The sequence below is a fragment of the Centruroides sculpturatus genome, unplaced genomic scaffold (genome assembly GCF_000671375.1).
Source record: "Centruroides sculpturatus isolate CEXI.00-Female unplaced genomic scaffold, Cexi_2.0 scaffold1060, whole genome shotgun sequence".
In the NCBI taxonomy this organism is placed as follows: domain Eukaryota; kingdom Metazoa; phylum Arthropoda; class Arachnida; order Scorpiones; family Buthidae; genus Centruroides; species Centruroides sculpturatus.
In genome coordinates this window covers 138,792-158,080 of record NW_019385223.1, presented here as the reverse complement: position 1 = coordinate 158,080, position 19,289 = coordinate 138,792, and the positions used below count along the sequence as shown (strand labels likewise).

Below are 19,289 nucleotides of genomic sequence, written 5' to 3'. Positions count from 1 at the left end.
AGTTAATTATTTGTAGTTAATGCATTATTAACGATTAACAATTAAACCTTTAGTGTATTTTGTATTGTTTATGCATTCTCGCGCCATCTGTAGTTGATTTTATAAACTATTCATGTGGTATTTTATCTTCATAAACTGTACTAATTCACCTTATAAGTGTTCATTTGAGTTTTAAATAAATGCGATAAGATAGTAGATTTAATCTAAAGTAGTAGATAATTAATCATTGTATAGCTTTTTATAATCGATTAAGGCGTATAAATGATAAAAATTAGATTAGTTCTACACGGTTTTTTAGGGCTTATTCATTACACCTCTTTTATTGTACAACACAGGCATAGCCCCTGTGTTATACAATTAAAAGGCGTGAAAATTCTCCCTTGGCTTCACACTGGCATAGTCAAGGGGAGGTTTAGGGACTTCAACCCTCCAAAAAGAATAACTTTAACTTGCTGTTTTACAGGTTTTATATATTCTAGGACCTTTTTTTTTTGTTAAATAAAAGACTCTTGCTAATCCGGCCATATATCGTATTAGTGAGAGTGCCTTTAATTCTTTATTAAAGTTAATGTTACAAGTTTCTTTTATGTATTTAAAACACGAATAAGAGAAAGATATTTTGATGGGATGTGCCGGATAATCGAGAGGCCGGATTAGCAAGAATAAAACCGTAATCGCAGGATTTCATTTAGGCAAGTTTCCGTTTTAAATGGGTTTTCTTTTTGCCGTCTGTATTATTAAATAATGTAATTTATTATATTTATTTGTTAATTCCTGGCTGCTTCACTGATATATAGTGCTTACTTTGCCTTGTTTTAGATTTTATCTTTAATAAATATGATGTAGAGGATGATGACAGGCGTTGAATATCAATAAGTTTTAATATTTTTAATAATAAATTTGGCCTTGAAGATATAAAAATAAGGTGATAACTTCTTTTCTCCTCATAAAAAAAATTACGCTTATTCTTTAGACAAATATGTTTTTTTACTTAAATTTATAAGTGTTTATAAAGTAAATAAGACGACCTATTTTAAAATTATAGAACCATTCATTCTTATCATTGTTCTTTTGATCTTTAATGAAAAAAAACATCCCAACTTTGAGGAAATAAATACTTTTATCTATTGTACTCAGTACAGTGTTTTTATCTATAAGATTACTTTAAAATCCTTTAAAAATCCTTCATAATTTTTAAAAAAATCCTCCAAAACTCCTTTAAAATTGTCATTTATTAATAATTTCTGAACCTTTGCTAATACATGGAATTTCGAATATAAATACAAGTCGACCCCCCTATAACACTGTTGATTATTCCGTTTCATATGAATTCCATGTTGTACGAGTCACTTAGATTTTACAAATACGTGCGCCGGACTGTTAACTGCTCACGTATTTGTAAAATATAAGTGACTCGTACAACATGAATTCCTATAAAACGGAATAATCAACAGTGTTATGGGGGGTCGACTGTAAAACAATTTTACTAGTAAATGATGCTAATTATTAACATATTAAATAAGTTATAAAAATATCGATAAATTACTAATTACAATGAGAAATTTTAATTTTTATACTAATTTGTTTCATATATTTAACACTTTATGTGAATAATTTTATAAAATAAACACAAAATAACTTTAATTTAATATGTATTATTATTAGTTTTTTTTCCTTTCTTTAACTGCAATTATATTTTACTATGAATCAGCAATGCTCTTCCTCCTCTCATTTATATTATTAGAATTTATATTATTAGAAAACGATTTCCTTTGTTTTATAACGGATATACACAAGCTTCTATATAGAAGTCAATACTTAGTAAATCAGCTATAATCAGAATTATCGAATTGAAACAATGTAATAGTGTACTTGATCTTTTATAGTGTTTTTTCATAGACAAAAATAAACACTAATATAAGTTAAAGGATTGCTTACAAGATATTATTCTATTCTGTTTCAAGTTATGTGACTTGGCTTAACAATGGTTTACTGTTATAGACAGTTTGACAGGTTAATTAATTTCCTAGGCGGAATTAGAACGAATTGGTTATACTAAATTTGGATCAAAAAATCGAAATCATTAATTTTAATTCTAGTTTTTTTTAAGAGTTTTTAATAGAACTTAAGTATTTTTAACGATAGAAATGATTATAATATGTATTAGATTGAAGGGGGTGTCAACAGAAGCCATTCGGACCGGACCCTTCTATATAGGGAGCAATACAGAGGAGCTATTGTTTATTATATAAAAGAATAAATTGACAGAGGGATTCATTATTACATAAAGGGTTTCAAAATTTAGTCTTTTATTTATAAAAAGAAACACGATTTAAAGTTTATTTTGGGTGTTGAAATTTGTTTTATTAATTTCTGTATACAACGAGGCTCGCATTTGTTACTAGTTCGGACCCTACCTCATTTTTCTCAGGCCCATAAAAAAATAATAATAATTACTTCTGTGTCCGTTCGGTTGTCTGGCTTATGTATTTCATGTTATCTTCTTAGATCGTAAGGTACTGTACCTCAGTACATCAAACTTTTATGTTGTAATTCTTATTACAAAGATGAGAATTATATAGAATGAATCATCGTTTTTAATTTTGATTTTGATCTATTTCAAAATTGCATTAGTTTCAACTTTAATTTGATATAAATTCAGAAAGTTTTGGATGAATTTAAATGAAAATATCGTATAGATTATGTATGTTTATTCATTAAAATTTGTATGTTTTTCTTCTTTATAAAAGAAATATTAACTCTGTTGAGTACAATTAAAAATAGTATACGTGTGTGTGTATGTTTGTACAGGAATTTTTGACGTGTACTTTAATTATAAATAATAATATATAATTAACTAATTGTAGAATAACTTCTAAGAAGAAATAAGTATATATTCATTGCTGATTTCATGCCATCGCCATAATGTGAAGTGGAAGCATTTGATGCTGTATAATAGCTTATATAATATTGATAGGTTTCATTATAATGTGATGGATTATATAAATCAAAAATATCATTGGTGGATATTTAAATTTATATTATTTATTCTAATATAAACCTTTTATAAATTACATATTGGAATAAAATATTGAAAATTGATGAATTTCTTATAAATTGCACATAAGTTAGCATGTAGAATCAAGGCTAGACTTAAGCTATAACATATAAAAGGCCCNTAGCTTATTAATATTGATAGGTTTCATTATAATGTGATGGATTATATAAATCAAAAATATCATTGGTGGATATTTAAATTTATATTATTTATTCTAATATAAACCTTTTATAAATTACATATTGGAATAAAATATTGAAAATTGATGAATTTCTGATAAATTGTACATAAGTTAGCATGTAGAATCAAGGCTAGACTTAAGCTATAACATATAAAGGCCCTTCCCCTCCAATAAATAATGATAAATGTAAAAAACGTGAGGCCCTAATGAAGCTTGTTTAGCTTAGGTGCAGATACGGTCCTATGTAGAATGTAATTTAACATTTGATGTGAATCTTCTATTTTATCTTTAATAAATATGATGTAGAGGATGATGACAGGCGTTGAATATCAATAAGTTTTAATATTTTTAATAATAAATTTGGCCTTGAAGATANAATGTAATTTAACATTTGATGTGAATCTTCTAGCTTTAATTAGTAGGAAATTAAGTTAATATTTATATTAAATTCTTAAAATGTTTATCAAAAGTCCATTTTATTGTTAAATAAGCTTATAAAAGTAGTCTGTGAAGTATTACTTGAAGTTTTTCAATGCTGTTGTTTCCTAATAAGACTTAAACCGTGTTTATTTTGTAGTAATGTTTGAAATTTGATAATAAATCCTAGACTCGACTTCCATTTTTATACGATGTTACTTAGTTATAAACTATTTTATTAATAGAATAATAATAACATGAAAAGGCGCCCACAAGGAGGGACAGGATGTAGTACATTTGCCCCCTACTGAGACTTCCTTTATTCTTTTTCTTCTTCTTCTTTGTTCTTTTCGTATTACAATTTTATAATGCAAAGGTGTTTTGTAAGTGTAAATTTATTTTAATAGTCGTTACACTGAAGTAATTACAGTCCACGCGCCAAGAGATAACCCCTGTAGTTCTCCTTTAAGTCTTTTACTACAGTACTTGAAAGCTTTCGCGTATTTTACAGTGGAATTTTACTCGTTTATTATTTACTATGATGAAGATAGCATATAATTTACCAAAATTCTTGATAACTTCTATCATTTTCTTTACTAACAAATCTATAAATGCGCTTAATATTGTCGGTAACTCTTCAAGAAGCTTAAAATTATAGTAAATAGAAGAAGAAATATTCTCATTGGCATTATTCTTCTTTATTATTATTTATTATTTGTTACAGAAGTCTTACGTGACCTGAGACGACACCGCCATTAATCTTATAATTTTTATGGTTAGTAAGAGAAATAAATAATTTTTAAATCGATTGAAAGTAACTGTAGACGAATTGGTGGTTACCATTTACTTCTGTTCCTCAATTTCGCTGTAACCAGTGGCGCGTTATACCTTCATGGGCTCCCACGAAACCTAGGGCCTTCCCTTTTTGCCCATAGATTGACGCGCCACTGGCTGTACTTTCACTACTCCATTATAAAATAAACAAAGCATATCGATCAAAAAATATTTTTCTATGTTTTACAGACGAAAGAACTATGTATTTAAGTAAGGCAAAAGTTTAAATATTGCATTTACTTACGACGAATTCATTGTATACAAATGATAAGAGTTACGAATTCATAAACCCTTCCATACTTTTAATAGGTGCGTTTCTGATAAATGTCCAAGAAACGAAATAATTCTTCAGAAAATCTATCTATTTATATAATTACATTTAACAATTCTTGCGATTTTGCCAGGAAATTATTCAGCCGAAGATAAGATCTATCTGACACGAAACGTACCAATACTTGATAATTTTCCTTGGCAAATAATTTTAATAAATTATCTTACCCTATTTTTTCTCCCCCTACACCTTCCAACAATTCTATTCTTTAATATTTCAACAGAGCAGCTACCTAATGTTTAATATATTTAAATAAAAGCCAAAAATCTATACCTTCTTCCTTACCAATTCAATCAAAAAAATAGCTTATAGGCCTATAATTTTATCCGTCCGTCCGTGTGTCAGCCGGCAATTAAAAATTTCACGATCTTCTCTTTTAATTTTACATCCTACACCCTATTTGCATAAATTAAATGCAGAATATAATTTTTTATAAAGTGTAATTTAAGTAAGTAAAATTAAAAAAAAATAATAATAATACATCGCCTCTTTGATTGAGATTAATTTTATTCTATTTTTATAATTAAATAGCTTTATAATTTCATTCATAATTGGAAGCGATTATATATTAATAGAGAAATTGACCCAAATTTAAGACAAAGGCTATTTTAAGTCGCTTCCACTTAAACATTTAAATATTAAAAAGGACTATGATCGTCACCTGTATCGTAATTTACGTCTACATTCATGATAACGCTTAAATATTTCTCGAATACGGTAAATAAATTTAAAAAATTACTCAGTTCCTGGTTATATATAGGCCTGTATATATATAATTTCACAATAAAATATTATAAATTATTTTATTATTTTTTTAAATTTCGATTTCGCCTTTGTTTCGAAAGAATTTAGCGAAAATTCTGATAAAATTCCATAAAAATGTAACTAAACAAACGAAAGATTACGTTGCTGATTGGTCAAAAGTAAAGTTTTTATCTCTTACTTTCTATCACGTAAGCAGTAAATGTGAGATTAGAATTAGGCCTAGTTAGAATCAAGATGGATCAATTCTTTGGTGGATTAAGAAAGTTATTTCAAACAGGTAAAACTGTTATAGATAATTACGTTTTCCAGTTACACTATCGTTTAACCGTGATCATACTGATCGCGTTCAGTTTGTTGGTAACGGGAAGACAATACTTCGGAGATCCCATAGATTGCATATCGAAAGACGACATACCATCCGATCTACTCGATACCTTCTGTTGGATTCACACGACGTTCAGCGTACCATCAGCATGGCACAAAGAAGTTGGCGAAGAAGTTCCATATCCTGGAGTAGACAAATTCGTCAAAGGTGAAAAGAAAGTCCATCACGCTTATTATCAATGGGTATGTTTCGTTCTGTTCCTTCAAGCCATATTATTTTACCTTCCAAGATACTTCTGGAAAGCCATGGAAGGAGATCGAGTGAAGAGTCTTGTCATGGATCTAAAATCTCCGATTTTTAAACCGGACAGCAAGGAAGAATCGCGTACATTGCTGATCGATTATCTACTCAGGAATAAAGGTAACCACAAATTATATTACTGCTGTTATTGTTTAGCCGAATTTATGAATTTCCTCAACGTGGTGGGTCAAATGTTTCTGATGAATCGATTTCTGGGAGGCGAATTCTCTTCCTACGGCCATCTTGTATTGCAATTTACGGAATGGGATTGGACTGCCAGATACGATCCCATGATTAAAGTATTCCCAAGACTTTCTAAGTGTACTTTTCATAGATTCGGTTCTTCGGGAAACGTACAACGTCACGATGCTATGTGTATTCTCCCAATTAACATTGTTAACGAGAAAATATATGTTTTCTTATGGTTCTGGTTCGTGATATTGGCAGTAGTTACCGGCTTAACTCTCGTATATAGGGGTGTAGTTTTCTTTTCGGCTAAGACAAGATATAGAATATTGCAAGTACGTTCGAGTAACGCCGAAAATGATGCCTTACAAACTGTAGTTGATAAATCAGCAGTAGGGGATTGGTATGTACTGTATTTACTCAGTAAAAATATAAACGGACATCACTTCAAATATGCCATAGAAGAATATGCTAAACACTTGGAAGGACGTGCTAAAATTTCGCAATAATTTTAAAAAATTTAATTAATTTACCATTATTTTTTTGATTTATTCTGCAGTAGCCATATTAAGTTTTGTAAATTTAGGTTGTTGCTATTTTAGCTTTGTAATCCCCTGTGTTAGCTCATTGTCAATTGAAAGACTCCATACAATCCTTTTACATTCTGATTGATATGCGTTATAATTTTAACGTTAAATAACCATTTAAAATATTCGAAAGTATAACGTAATTAAAAAATTTATTAACATATGCAAATTACTTCTTAGAAATATCAAAGTAAATGTAAACAAATGACATCATTTTACGTCACGTATATGCTGTATATCTTTCGAAATAAGGATATAAGGTGCAGTAAATCGAATATTTAATTTACAAATGGGTTTCTTGCGCTGTATTATTGTTATTATTTTTTCGTTTTTATGATAATACTTCATTAAATTATGCTTGATGTAAAAAAATGAAGGTTGTATAGAACAAGTATGACTTGCAATTGTAACAAGGTTTCCACCCAATGAATGATTTAAAAATTTTTAATAATTTGATGTGATTTAAATTTGTATTTTTATATGGAAATAAAGTTGATAAAAATCTTGAAATGTATAATTTAAAGTGTTTTTTATTTTATTATTACATACGTCACCCTTTAGGTGAGGCCCTGGTAAATTCAGATAGTGTTATCTATAAGATATCCAAGTTTAACCAATCATTCTGCAGAATGTATCAAGTGATATACATTCTCTCAGGTTAAAATCCATTTATATTTAAGTTCTCAACATAAATTTATCTTTGATTTACAATGGATCTTGATAAAATTGATATTTTTCAGATTAAAAAAAAGTGTTGTTGTTTAAATAATATAAGTTTCTATGCGTTAAAACTATGTTAAAATCGATTTTTAATTCGTTAATGCAATGTTTTTTTTTTTAAATTCTTTTCTTATAGTGACACCTGTTACTGCGCTTTTAGTGTTATAGTGCTGCTCAGCATTAATTAATAATAGAAACGATAATTGTATGCGTGTATCAATATCAAATTTAAGTGTTTAAAAACAATTTTAGAGTTGCCAAGCAGCAAAGAAATAGGCGCTATTTTGAATTTTTGAAATTCGTCACATCACAATGCACAATGCATTACGTGTTTTCCATCCCGACATTCATTTAAATCAACTCATGCAAATAACTTGGTTCACGACACTGCCCCGTGGAGTTTACATTTTATATTCCTTCAACTTTACGTACATATACAACGTGTACAGTATGAAAACGAAGGAAAATGTTACGAGAGGAGGATTCGATTTTCCTACTTAATAAAAACACCGTGCGTCAGCTAATTAAAATTAGTTACGTTATATAGAAAAATCGCAGTGTCATATAGATGATGAAACGTATCCCAAATCCATTTAAAACCTCTTCCACGACTTCCTCACACCAGAAAGAGGTGAAGTGAAGGAGGGCCACTTCTATTTAATTGTGTTGAGCGTGACGTAACAGAACCGGTTTGAGTTTTCGTGTTTTTTTGCTCGTGTACGGCACCGTATAACATCATGTTGCAGCTTGACCAGATAGAGATGGACAAGGTTTTTGCGGCTGCCAGGAAGTTTCTGAAAAGGAGAGATTGTGTCATCGATAACGCAGTTTTCCGCTTACACTATCAAGCCACTACGGTCATACTTATCGCCTTTAGTATTGTGGTAACAAGTAAGCAGTACATAGGTGATCCGATCGATTGCATATCGAGGGACGACATACCAAGTAAAGTTTTGGATACCTTCTGTTGGGTGCATGCGACATTCAGCTTACCGGAAGCTTGGCACAAAAACGTTGGCTCCGAAGTACCATATCCGGGGGTCGATAAATATAAACCAGGAGAAAAGAGAATATATCACGCATATTATCAGTGGGTATGTTTTATGCTGTTTTTTCAAGCCATCCTCTTCTTCGCTCCTCATTATCTATGGACCATCTGGGAAGGTGATTGCATGAGGCAACTGATGCTCGAGATGAGCGCACCCATCATGGATGAAGAGAAGAAGAAAGAGCGGCGCAAACTACTAGCTCAGTATCTAGTTTCCAGTTTTAAACAGCACAATATGTACGCCTTCGAGTATTTTCTATGTGAATTTTTCAATTTAATCAACGTCGTGGGTCAGATATTCTTCGTGGATGCCTTCTTGGGTGGTGAATTCAGCCAATACGGTATCAAAGTCGTACAGTTCACGGAATGGGATTCGTCAGTCAGGTATGATCCCATGATAGAAGTGTTCCCCAGGTTAACTAAGTGCACCTTTTACAGATTCGGCTCATCCGGTGACGTCCAACGACACGATGCAATGTGTATACTCCCCATTAACATCGTTAACGAGAAGATATACATATTTTTATGGTTCTGGTTCTTACTCCTCGGTTTCGTCTCAGCAGGTGCTATTATCTATAGAATAGTGTTATTGATATTTCCTCGCTGTAGATACTTTGCTCTCAGGCCACGTGCACGTTTAGTTCGTAAGGAATATTTCGATATAGTTATGAAACGAACTAGGCTTGGCGACTGGTTTATCTTGAGCCTCCTTTGCAAGAATATGGATTCGCTGAATTACAGGGGCTTGATGGCCGAATTGGCTAGAAGATTAGAAGCTAGAACGAAGGATCCGGAAGCTTGACACAGCGAAAGACTATAAATTTAACACAAATACAGTTAAAATCCCTCCTTTTTTTGGTTCTCCTACAGAACTGGGATGAAGGGATTTTTTTTTAAAAAAAAAAAGATAAAAAATATCGACGACTGCCATCATCACCCCTCCACATACATACTGCAAAAGCACTAGCATTGAATTTAGTATGTGTTTTACTCAGGTTCAGAATGTTATTTTTATGTTTTGTAAATATATTTTATGTTTGATTTTTAAAATATTAACAAGGTTTCCACCCAATGAATGATTTAAAAATTTTTAATAATTTGATGTGATTTAAATTTGTATTTTTATATGGAAATAAAGTTGATAAAAATCTTGAAATGTATAATTTAAAGTGTTTTTTATTTTATTATTACATACGTCACCCTTTAGGTGAGGCCCTGGTAAATTCAGATAGTGTTATCTATAAGATATCCAAGTTTAACCAATCATTCTGCAGAATGTATCAAGTGATATACATTCTCTCAGGTTAAAATCCATTTATATTTAAGTTCTCAACATAAATTTATCTTTGATTTACAATGGATCTTGATAAAATTGATATTTTTCAGATTAAAAAAAAGTGTTGTTGTTTAAATAATATAAGTTTCTATGCGTTAAAACTATGTTAAAATCGATTTTTAATTCGTTAATGCAATGTTTTTTTTTTTAAATTCTTTTCTTATAGTGACACCTGTTACTGCGCTTTTAGTGTTATAGTGCTGCTCAGCATTAATTAATAATAGAAACGATAATTGTATGCGTGTATCAATATCAAATTTAAGTGTTTAAAAACAATTTTAGAGTTGCCAAGCAGCAAAGAAATAGGCGCTATTTTGAATTTTTGAAATTCGTCACATCACAATGCACAATGCATTACGTGTTTTCCATCCCGACATTCATTTAAATCAACTCATGCAAATAACTTGGTTCACGACACTGCCCCGTGGAGTTTACATTTTATATTCCTTCAACTTTACGTACATATACAACGTGTACAGTATGAAAACGAAGGAAAATGTTACGAGAGGAGGATTCGATTTTCCTACTTAATAAAAACACCGTGCGTCAGCTAATTAAAATTAGTTACGTTATATAGAAAAATCGCAGTGTCATATAGATGATGAAACGTATCCCAAATCCATTTAAAACCTCTTCCACGACTTCCTCACACCAGAAAGAGGTGAAGTGAAGGAGGGCCACTTCTATTTAATTGTGTTGAGCGTGACGTAACAGAACCGGTTTGAGTTTTCGTGTTTTTTTGCTCGTGTACGGCACCGTATAACATCATGTTGCAGCTTGACCAGATAGAGATGGACAAGGTTTTTGCGGCTGCCAGGAAGTTTCTGAAAAGGAGAGATTGTGTCATCGATAACGCAGTTTTCCGCTTACACTATCAAGCCACTACGGTCATACTTATCGCCTTTAGTATTGTGGTAACAAGTAAGCAGTACATAGGTGATCCGATCGATTGCATATCGAGGGACGACATACCAAGTAAAGTTTTGGATACCTTCTGTTGGGTGCATGCGACATTCAGCTTACCGGAAGCTTGGCACAAAAACGTTGGCTCCGAAGTACCATATCCGGGGGTCGATAAATATAAACCAGGAGAAAAGAGAATATATCACGCATATTATCAGTGGGTATGTTTTATGCTGTTTTTTCAAGCCATCCTCTTCTTCGCTCCTCATTATCTATGGACCATCTGGGAAGGTGATTGCATGAGGCAACTGATGCTCGAGATGAGCGCACCCATCATGGATGAAGAGAAGAAGAAAGAGCGGCGCAAACTACTAGCTCAGTATCTAGTTTCCAGTTTTAAACAGCACAATATGTACGCCTTCGAGTATTTTCTATGTGAATTTTTCAATTTAATCAACGTCGTGGGTCAGATATTCTTCGTGGATGCCTTCTTGGGTGGTGAATTCAGCCAATACGGTATCAAAGTCGTACAGTTCACGGAATGGGATTCGTCAGTCAGGTATGATCCCATGATAGAAGTGTTCCCCAGGTTAACTAAGTGCACCTTTTACAGATTCGGCTCATCCGGTGACGTCCAACGACACGATGCAATGTGTATACTCCCCATTAACATCGTTAACGAGAAGATATACATATTTTTATGGTTCTGGTTCTTACTCCTCGGTTTCGTCTCAGCAGGTGCTATTATCTATAGAATAGTGTTATTGATATTTCCTCGCTGTAGATACTTTGCTCTCAGGCCACGTGCACGTTTAGTTCGTAAGGAATATTTCGATATAGTTATGAAACGAACTAGGCTTGGCGACTGGTTTATCTTGAGCCTCCTTTGCAAGAATATGGATTCGCTGAATTACAGGGGCTTGATGGCCGAATTGGCTAGAAGATTAGAAGCTAGAACGAAGGATCCGGAAGCTTGACACAGCGAAAGACTATAAATTTAACACAAATACAGTTAAAATCCCTCCTTTTTTTGGTTCTCCTACAGAACTGGGATGAAGGGATTTTTTTTAAAAAAAAAAGATAAAAAATATCGACGACTGCCATCATCACCCCTCCACATACATACTGCAAAAGCACTAGCATTGAATTTAGTATGTGTTTTACTCAGGTTCAGAATGTTATTTTTATGTTTTGTAAATATATTTTATGTTTGATTTTTAAAATTTTTCTCCCTCTCTCATTAATTTCAACGGTCTCACACTATAATCTCTTAAAATTTTATCGATTATTTAATTTAAAAAATTAGAATTTCTTAATATAAAAGTAAGGATCAATAAAGTTAAAACAGAGGTAAAATTTTAAAGGCAATTTATTATTATTATTATTATTTATTAAAATTTAGAATAAAATAAAAAATTTCTTTAATTTCTCGTGACGAATGTTATGGTTTGTGAGTTGTCATAGGCGTAGAATTTTAATTATTGAAAAATTTTCTATAAAAAGTAAATATTTGTTTGGCACAAATAACTTGTCTAGAAAATATAAACTAGAATTTATATATATATATTATAAAATGGGTTTATTTAATAAATTAGAGTAAGAAAACAAAGAAGAGGGAACGTTTGGATGACGTAAACGATGATTTTCTACGTCATAAACATCGCTAAGCTACGAAGGGAAGTCGGTTAGAGTTGCAAAGAATATAAAAGAGAGTTTATATATTAACGATATGACCTTATATTTTCGTCATGGTTATGTGGTCAAGCCTCCCGTCGAAAAAAAAAAAAAAACTAGCGGAAACTTTCCATACGAGCGGTTTTTGTATTTGTCTGCCGTATGCCATTGTTGCAATTTCCGTTCTCTACCCTTCCACGTGTACACTTTACTGTTCCATACACTAACGAATCGCTGTGACGTCACTTAAGGACCTAAAAGGTACGTTATATATATCTATACGCGTTCCTAGTCGACATTGAAAACCGGCCAGTTTGCCTTCCCATTTATTTTCATTATCACGCTTGTATAAAAAAAAAATAAAATGGAAGAATGCCGGGTTATTTTACAAACTAATATAGCAACTAAAGAACTTTAGAGCAGCTGTTGACACGAAGTAATTACGTTAGGTCACCCCCAATTATAAGGAACTCGTGTTATTCGTGAGTCACGTTCATATCGGCTTCGATTTTTCAATAGTTTCATGTAAGATTTCATCTTCTTAATTATAAAATTCATGCACTGTTATTTGTTATACACTAGTCGACGTAAGGTTAAAGTATTAATAGGAGTGTAGAAAATAGCAAGGAAGGGTGAAGACTCAGCAAGAAAAGGGGTGAAGATTATGCACTTTAGGCAAGAAAGGGGTGAAGATTATGCACTTTAGACAAGAAAGGGGTGAAGATTATGCATTTTAGGCAAGAAAGGGATATAGATTATGCAATTTAGGCAAGAAAGGGATGAAGATTATGCAATTTAGGCAAGAAAGGGATGAAGATTATGCAATTTAGGCAAGAAAGGGATGAAGATTATGCAATTTAGGCAAGAAAGGGATGAAGATTATGCAATTTAGGCAAGAAAGGGATGAAGATTATGCAATTTAGGCAAGAAAGGGATGAAGATTATGCAATTTAGGCAAGAAAGGGATGAAGATTATGCAATTTAGGCAAGAAAGGGATGAAGATTATGCAATTTAGGCAAGAAAGGGATGAAGATTATGCAATTTAGGCAAGAAAGGGATGAAGATTATGCAATTTAGGCAAGAAAGGGATGAAGATTATGCAATTTAGGCAAGAAAGGGATGAAGATTATGCAATTTAGGCAAGAAAGGGATGAAGATTATGCAATTTAGGCAAGAAAGGGATGAAGATTATGCAATTTAGGCAAGAAAGGGATGAAGATTATGCAATTTAGGCAAGAAAGGGATGAAGATTATGCAATTTAGGCAAGAAAGGGATGAAGATTATGCAATTTAGGCAAGAAAGGGATGAAGATTATGCAATTTAGGCAAGAAAGGGATGAAGATTATGCAATTTAGGCAAGAAAGGGATGAAGATTATGCAATTTAGGCAAGAAAGGGATGAAGATTATGCAATTTAGGCAAGAAAGGGATGAAGATTATGCAATTTAGGCAAGAAAGGGATGAAGATTATGCAATTTAGGCAAGAAAGGGATGAAGATTATGCAATTTAGGCAAGAAAGGGATGAAGATTATGCAATTTAGGCAAGAAAGGGATGAAGATTATGCAATTTAGGCAAGAAAGGGATGAAGATTATGCAATTTAGGCAAGAAAGGGATGAAGATTATGCAATTTAGGCAAGAAAGGGATGAAGATTATGCAATTTAGGCAAGAAAGGGATGAAGATTATGCAATTTAGGCAAGAAAGGGATGAAGATTATGCAATTTAGGCAAGAAAGGGATGAAGATTATGCAATTTAGGCAAGAAAGGGATGAAGATTATGCAATTTAGGCAAGAAAGGGATGAAGATTATGCAATTTAGGCAAGAAAGGGATGAAGATTATGCAATTTAGGCAAGAAAGGGATGAAGATTATGCAATTTAGGCAAGAAAGGGATGAAGATTATGCAATTTAGGCAAGAAAGGGATGAAGATTATGCAATTTAGGCAAGAAAGGGATGAAGATTATGCAATTTAGGCAAGAAAGGGATGAAGATTATGCAATTTAGGCAAGAAAGGGATGAAGATTATGCAATTTAGGCAAGAAAGGGATGAAGATTATGCAATTTAGGCAAGAAAGGGATGAAGATTATGCAATTTAGGCAAGAAAGGGATGAAGATTATGCAATTTAGGCAAGAAAGGGATGAAGATTATGCAATTTAGGCAAGAAAGGGATGAAGATTATGCAATTTAGGCAAGAAAGGGATGAAGATTATGCAATTTAGGCAAGAAAGGGATGAAGATTATGCAATTTAGGCAAGAAAGGGATGAAGATTATGCAATTTAGGCAAGAAAGGGATGAAGATTATGCAATTTAGGCAAGAAAGGGATGAAGATTATGCAATTTAGGCAAGAAAGGGATGAAGATTATGCAATTTAGGCAAGAAAGGGATGAAGATTATGCAATTTAGGCAAGAAAGGGATGAAGATTATGCAATTTAGGCAAGAAAGGGATGAAGATTATGCAATTTAGGCAAGAAAGGGATGAAGATTATGCAATTTAGGCAAGAAAGGGATGAAGATTATGCAATTTAGGCAAGAAAGGGATGAAGATTATGCAATTTAGGCAAGAAAGGGATGAAGATTATGCAATTTAGGCAAGAAAGGGATGAAGATTATGCAATTTAGGCAAGAAAGGGATGAAGATTATGCAATTTAGGCAAGAAAGGGATGAAGATTATGCAATTTAGGCAAGAAAGGGATGAAGATTATGCAATTTAGGCAAGAAAGGGATGAAGATTATGCAATTTAGGCAAGAAAGGGATGAAGATTATGCAATTTAGGCAAGAAAGGGATGAAGATTATGCAATTTAGGCAAGAAAGGGATGAAGATTATGCAATTTAGGCAAGAAAGGGATGAAGATTATGCAATTTAGGCAAGAAAGGGATGAAGATTATGCAATTTAGGCAAGAAAGGGATGAAGATTATGCAATTTAGGCAAGAAAGGGATGAAGATTATGCAATTTAGGCAAGAAAGGGATGAAGATTATGCAATTTAGGCAAGAAAGGGATGAAGATTATGCAATTTAGGCAAGAAAGGGATGAAGATTATGCAATTTAGGCAAGAAAGGGATGAAGATTATGCAATTTAGGCAAGAAAGGGATGAAGATTATGCAATTTAGGCAAGAAAGGGATGAAGATTATGCAATTTAGGCAAGAAAGGGATGAAGATTATGCAATTTAGGCAAGAAAGGGATGAAGATTATGCAATTTAGGCAAGAAAGGGATGAAGATTATGCAATTTAGGCAAGAAAGGGATGAAGATTATGCAATTTAGGCAAGAAAGGGATGAAGATTATGCAATTTAGGCAAGAAAGGGATGAAGATTATGCAATTTAGGCAAGAAAGGGATGAAGATTATGCAATTTAGGCAAGAAAGGGATGAAGATTATGCAATTTAGGCAAGAAAGGGATGAAGATTATGCAATTTAGGCAAGAAAGGGATGAAGATTATGCAATTTAGGCAAGAAAGGGATGAAGATTATGCAATTTAGGCAAGAAAGGGATGAAGATTATGCAATTTAGGCAAGAAAGGGATGAAGATTATGCAATTTAGGCAAGAAAGGGATGAAGATTATGCAATTTAGGCAAGAAAGGGATGAAGATTATGCAATTTAGGCAAGAAAGGGATGAAGATTATGCAATTTAGGCAAGAAAGGGATGAAGATTATGCAATTTAGGCAAGAAAGGGATGAAGATTATGCAATTTAGGCAAGAAAGGGATGAAGATTATGCAATTTAGGCAAGAAAGGGATGAAGATTATGCAATTTAGGCAAGAAAGGGATGAAGATTATGCAATTTAGGCAAGAAAGGGATGAAGATTATGCAATTTAGGCAAGAAAGGGATGAAGATTATGCAATTTAGGCAAGAAAGGGATGAAGATTATGCAATTTAGGCAAGAAAGGGATGAAGATTATGCAATTTAGGCAAGAAAGGGATGAAGATTATGCAATTTAGGCAAGAAAGGGATGAAGATTATGCAATTTAGGCAAGAAAGGGATGAAGATTATGCAATTTAGGCAAGAAAGGGATGAAGATTATGCAATTTAGGCAAGAAAGGGATGAAGATTATGCAATTTAGGCAAGAAAGGGATGAAGATTATGCAATTTAGGCAAGAAAGGGATGAAGATTATGCAATTTAGGCAAGAAAGGGATGAAGATTATGCAATTTAGGCAAGAAAGGGATGAAGATTATGCAATTTAGGCAAGAAAGGGATGAAGATTATGCAATTTAGGCAAGAAAGGGATGAAGATTATGCAATTTAGGCAAGAAAGGGATGAAGATTATGCAATTTAGGCAAGAAAGGGATGAAGATTATGCAATTTAGGCAAGAAAGGGATGAAGATTATGCAATTTAGGCAAGAAAGGGATGAAGATTATGCAATTTAGGCAAGAAAGGGATGAAGATTATGCAATTTAGGCAAGAAAGGGATGAAGATTATGCAATTTAGGCAAGAAAGGGATGAAGATTATGCAATTTAGGCAAGAAAGGGATGAAGATTATGCAATTTAGGCAAGAAAGGGATGAAGATTATGCAATTTAGGCAAGAAAGGGATGAAGATTATGCAATTTAGGCAAGAAAGGGATGAAGATTATGCAATTTAGGCAAGAAAGGGATGAAGATTATGCAATTTAGGCAAGAAAGGGATGAAGATTATGCAATTTAGGCAAGAAAGGGATGAAGATTATGCAATTTAGGCAAGAAAGGGATGAAGATTATGCAATTTAGGCAAGAAAGGGATGAAGATTATGCAATTTAGGCAAGAAAGGGATGAAGATTATGCAATTTAGGCAAGAAAGGGATGAAGATTATGCAATTTAGGCAAGAAAGGGATGAAGATTATGCAATTTAGGCAAGAAAGGGATGAAGATTATGCAATTTAGGCAAGAAAGGGATGAAGATTATGCAATTTAGGCAAGAAAGGGATGAAGATTATGCAATTTAGGCAAGAAAGGGATGAAGATTATGCAATTTAGGCAAGAAAGGGATGAAGATTATGCAATTTAGGCAAGAAAGGGATGAAGATTATGCAATTTAGGCAAGAAAGGGATGAAGATTATGCAATTTAGGCAAGAAAGGGATGAAGATTATGCAATTTAGGCAAGAAAGGGATGAAGATTATGCAATTTAGGCAAGAAAGGGATGAAGATTATGCAATTTAGGCAAGAAAGGGATGAAGATTATGCAATTTAGGCAAGAAAGGGATGAAGATTATGCAATTTAGGCAAGAAAGGGATGAAGATTATGCAATTTAGGCAAGAAAGGGATGANTTTTTTAGTAGGCATTTATATACAATTGAAACCTATCAACAAAGGCCACCTCTAAACGATGGCATATTTTTTTCAATAGCAAAAATACGTATAAAAACATCATACTTTTCTTAATAACAATAGAGTCACGCCGGTCATCTAACTTCGTTTTGGAAAAATATTTTGAATTACAGTACAGGAGGGACGGACGGACAGACAGACGAACGGACGAACGTTAATGTGAGTTTATAGGTCTGAAATTTAAAAATTGCAGCCCAATAAGCTCCAAACAAGATTTTGTCAGTGTCCGTCTTAGACAGGTTCGAGTGTATGACAGCTTCTTAATTCTTTTACAGGTTTATTTACAGGTTTAAAAATCATAATTCTTGCCTTTATAAATAAATTTTTTGCCTTAATTAAAAACATATTTTTATGGGCTGTTAAGCAGATATATATATTATGTTTTTAATAAAAAAAAAAAGGCTTTAAAAAAACTATAAAAGTTAAGCATCAAATAGAATATTTTTAGGTTATATTATTTAATATTTAAACATAAAAAAATATTCTCCATTTTAATTTATACTCGTATCAAAACTAGGACTCTAGCAGCAATCTTCGTACGTTCTTCCTTCCTCCCTTCCTTCCTATTGTTATTATTATTATTTATTTATTTATTTATTTACAAAACTTTCCCTCATTTCTGGTGTATAATATCGTTCTGTTTCTAAAAATAACAGTTTATGTTAGCAGAACTTCACTCTGCAATTGTCCAAATGTACTGTACTTCTTTTCTGTTCATTGTAACCGAGATAAACTAATATGGCTTCATTACATCACTAATATACATCATTTTAAATTTATCTGACTATATTTCCTTATCCTCTAATTGATAATAATTCGGTAATAAGTTTCTATAACGTACGCCAGATGGAAGCACCAAAGTAATGACTCATTTAATTACAATAATACATGCAAACGAAGACGAATATATTCAAATTATGATCTTTTATTATCATTAAATAACAATTTAATTTCGATTAAACTCGGCTTATTTTATGTATATAACTCTACATTTAAAAGAATGCACGTGGGCATCTTCCCCCTCCCCCTTTCGCGCACGCTTTCCAATATTCGACGATCGTTAAGGGCCAATTATTAACGGAAAGAATTACATTAGCCAGAAATTATAAATGCATTTATAAACAGGATATAATTTAACTGCGATTTTCTTAGAATAATTAATTTTAAAGTACAAATTGAATAGTAAATTCGGTAATTTCCCTTGGCTCCATCTATTGTTTACGATCAGCACGAAGGCGACAGTTTTAAAATGTATTTTAATTAAATAAGATTTTACAAATGATTT

At 32.4% G+C, this 19,289-nt stretch overlaps 4 protein-coding genes across 4 annotated transcripts in view; all 4 read left to right on the top strand.

The window, feature by feature from the left end:
- Positions 1–19,289, top strand: part of LOC111636361 — a 74,410-nt gene that overhangs the window by 22,410 nt on the left and 32,711 nt on the right. The gene's annotated exons all lie outside the window — the stretch shown is intronic.
- On the top strand, positions 5,730–7,480 carry LOC111636365 (innexin inx2-like). Its single transcript, XM_023381599.1, has one exon. The coding sequence runs from the start codon at positions 5,821–5,823 to the stop codon at positions 6,904–6,906; it is 1,086 nt and encodes a 361-aa protein (XP_023237367.1). The 5' UTR covers positions 5,730–5,820; the 3' UTR covers positions 6,907–7,480.
- On the top strand, positions 7,908–9,739 carry LOC111636363 (innexin inx2-like). Its single transcript, XM_023381597.1, has one exon. The coding sequence runs from the start codon at positions 8,442–8,444 to the stop codon at positions 9,552–9,554; it is 1,113 nt and encodes a 370-aa protein (XP_023237365.1). The 5' UTR covers positions 7,908–8,441; the 3' UTR covers positions 9,555–9,739.
- On the top strand, positions 10,322–12,076 carry LOC111636364 (innexin inx2-like). Its single transcript, XM_023381598.1, has one exon. It carries the CDS (start codon positions 10,856–10,858, stop codon positions 11,966–11,968), a length of 1,113 nt encoding a protein of 370 aa, XP_023237366.1. The 5' UTR covers positions 10,322–10,855; the 3' UTR covers positions 11,969–12,076.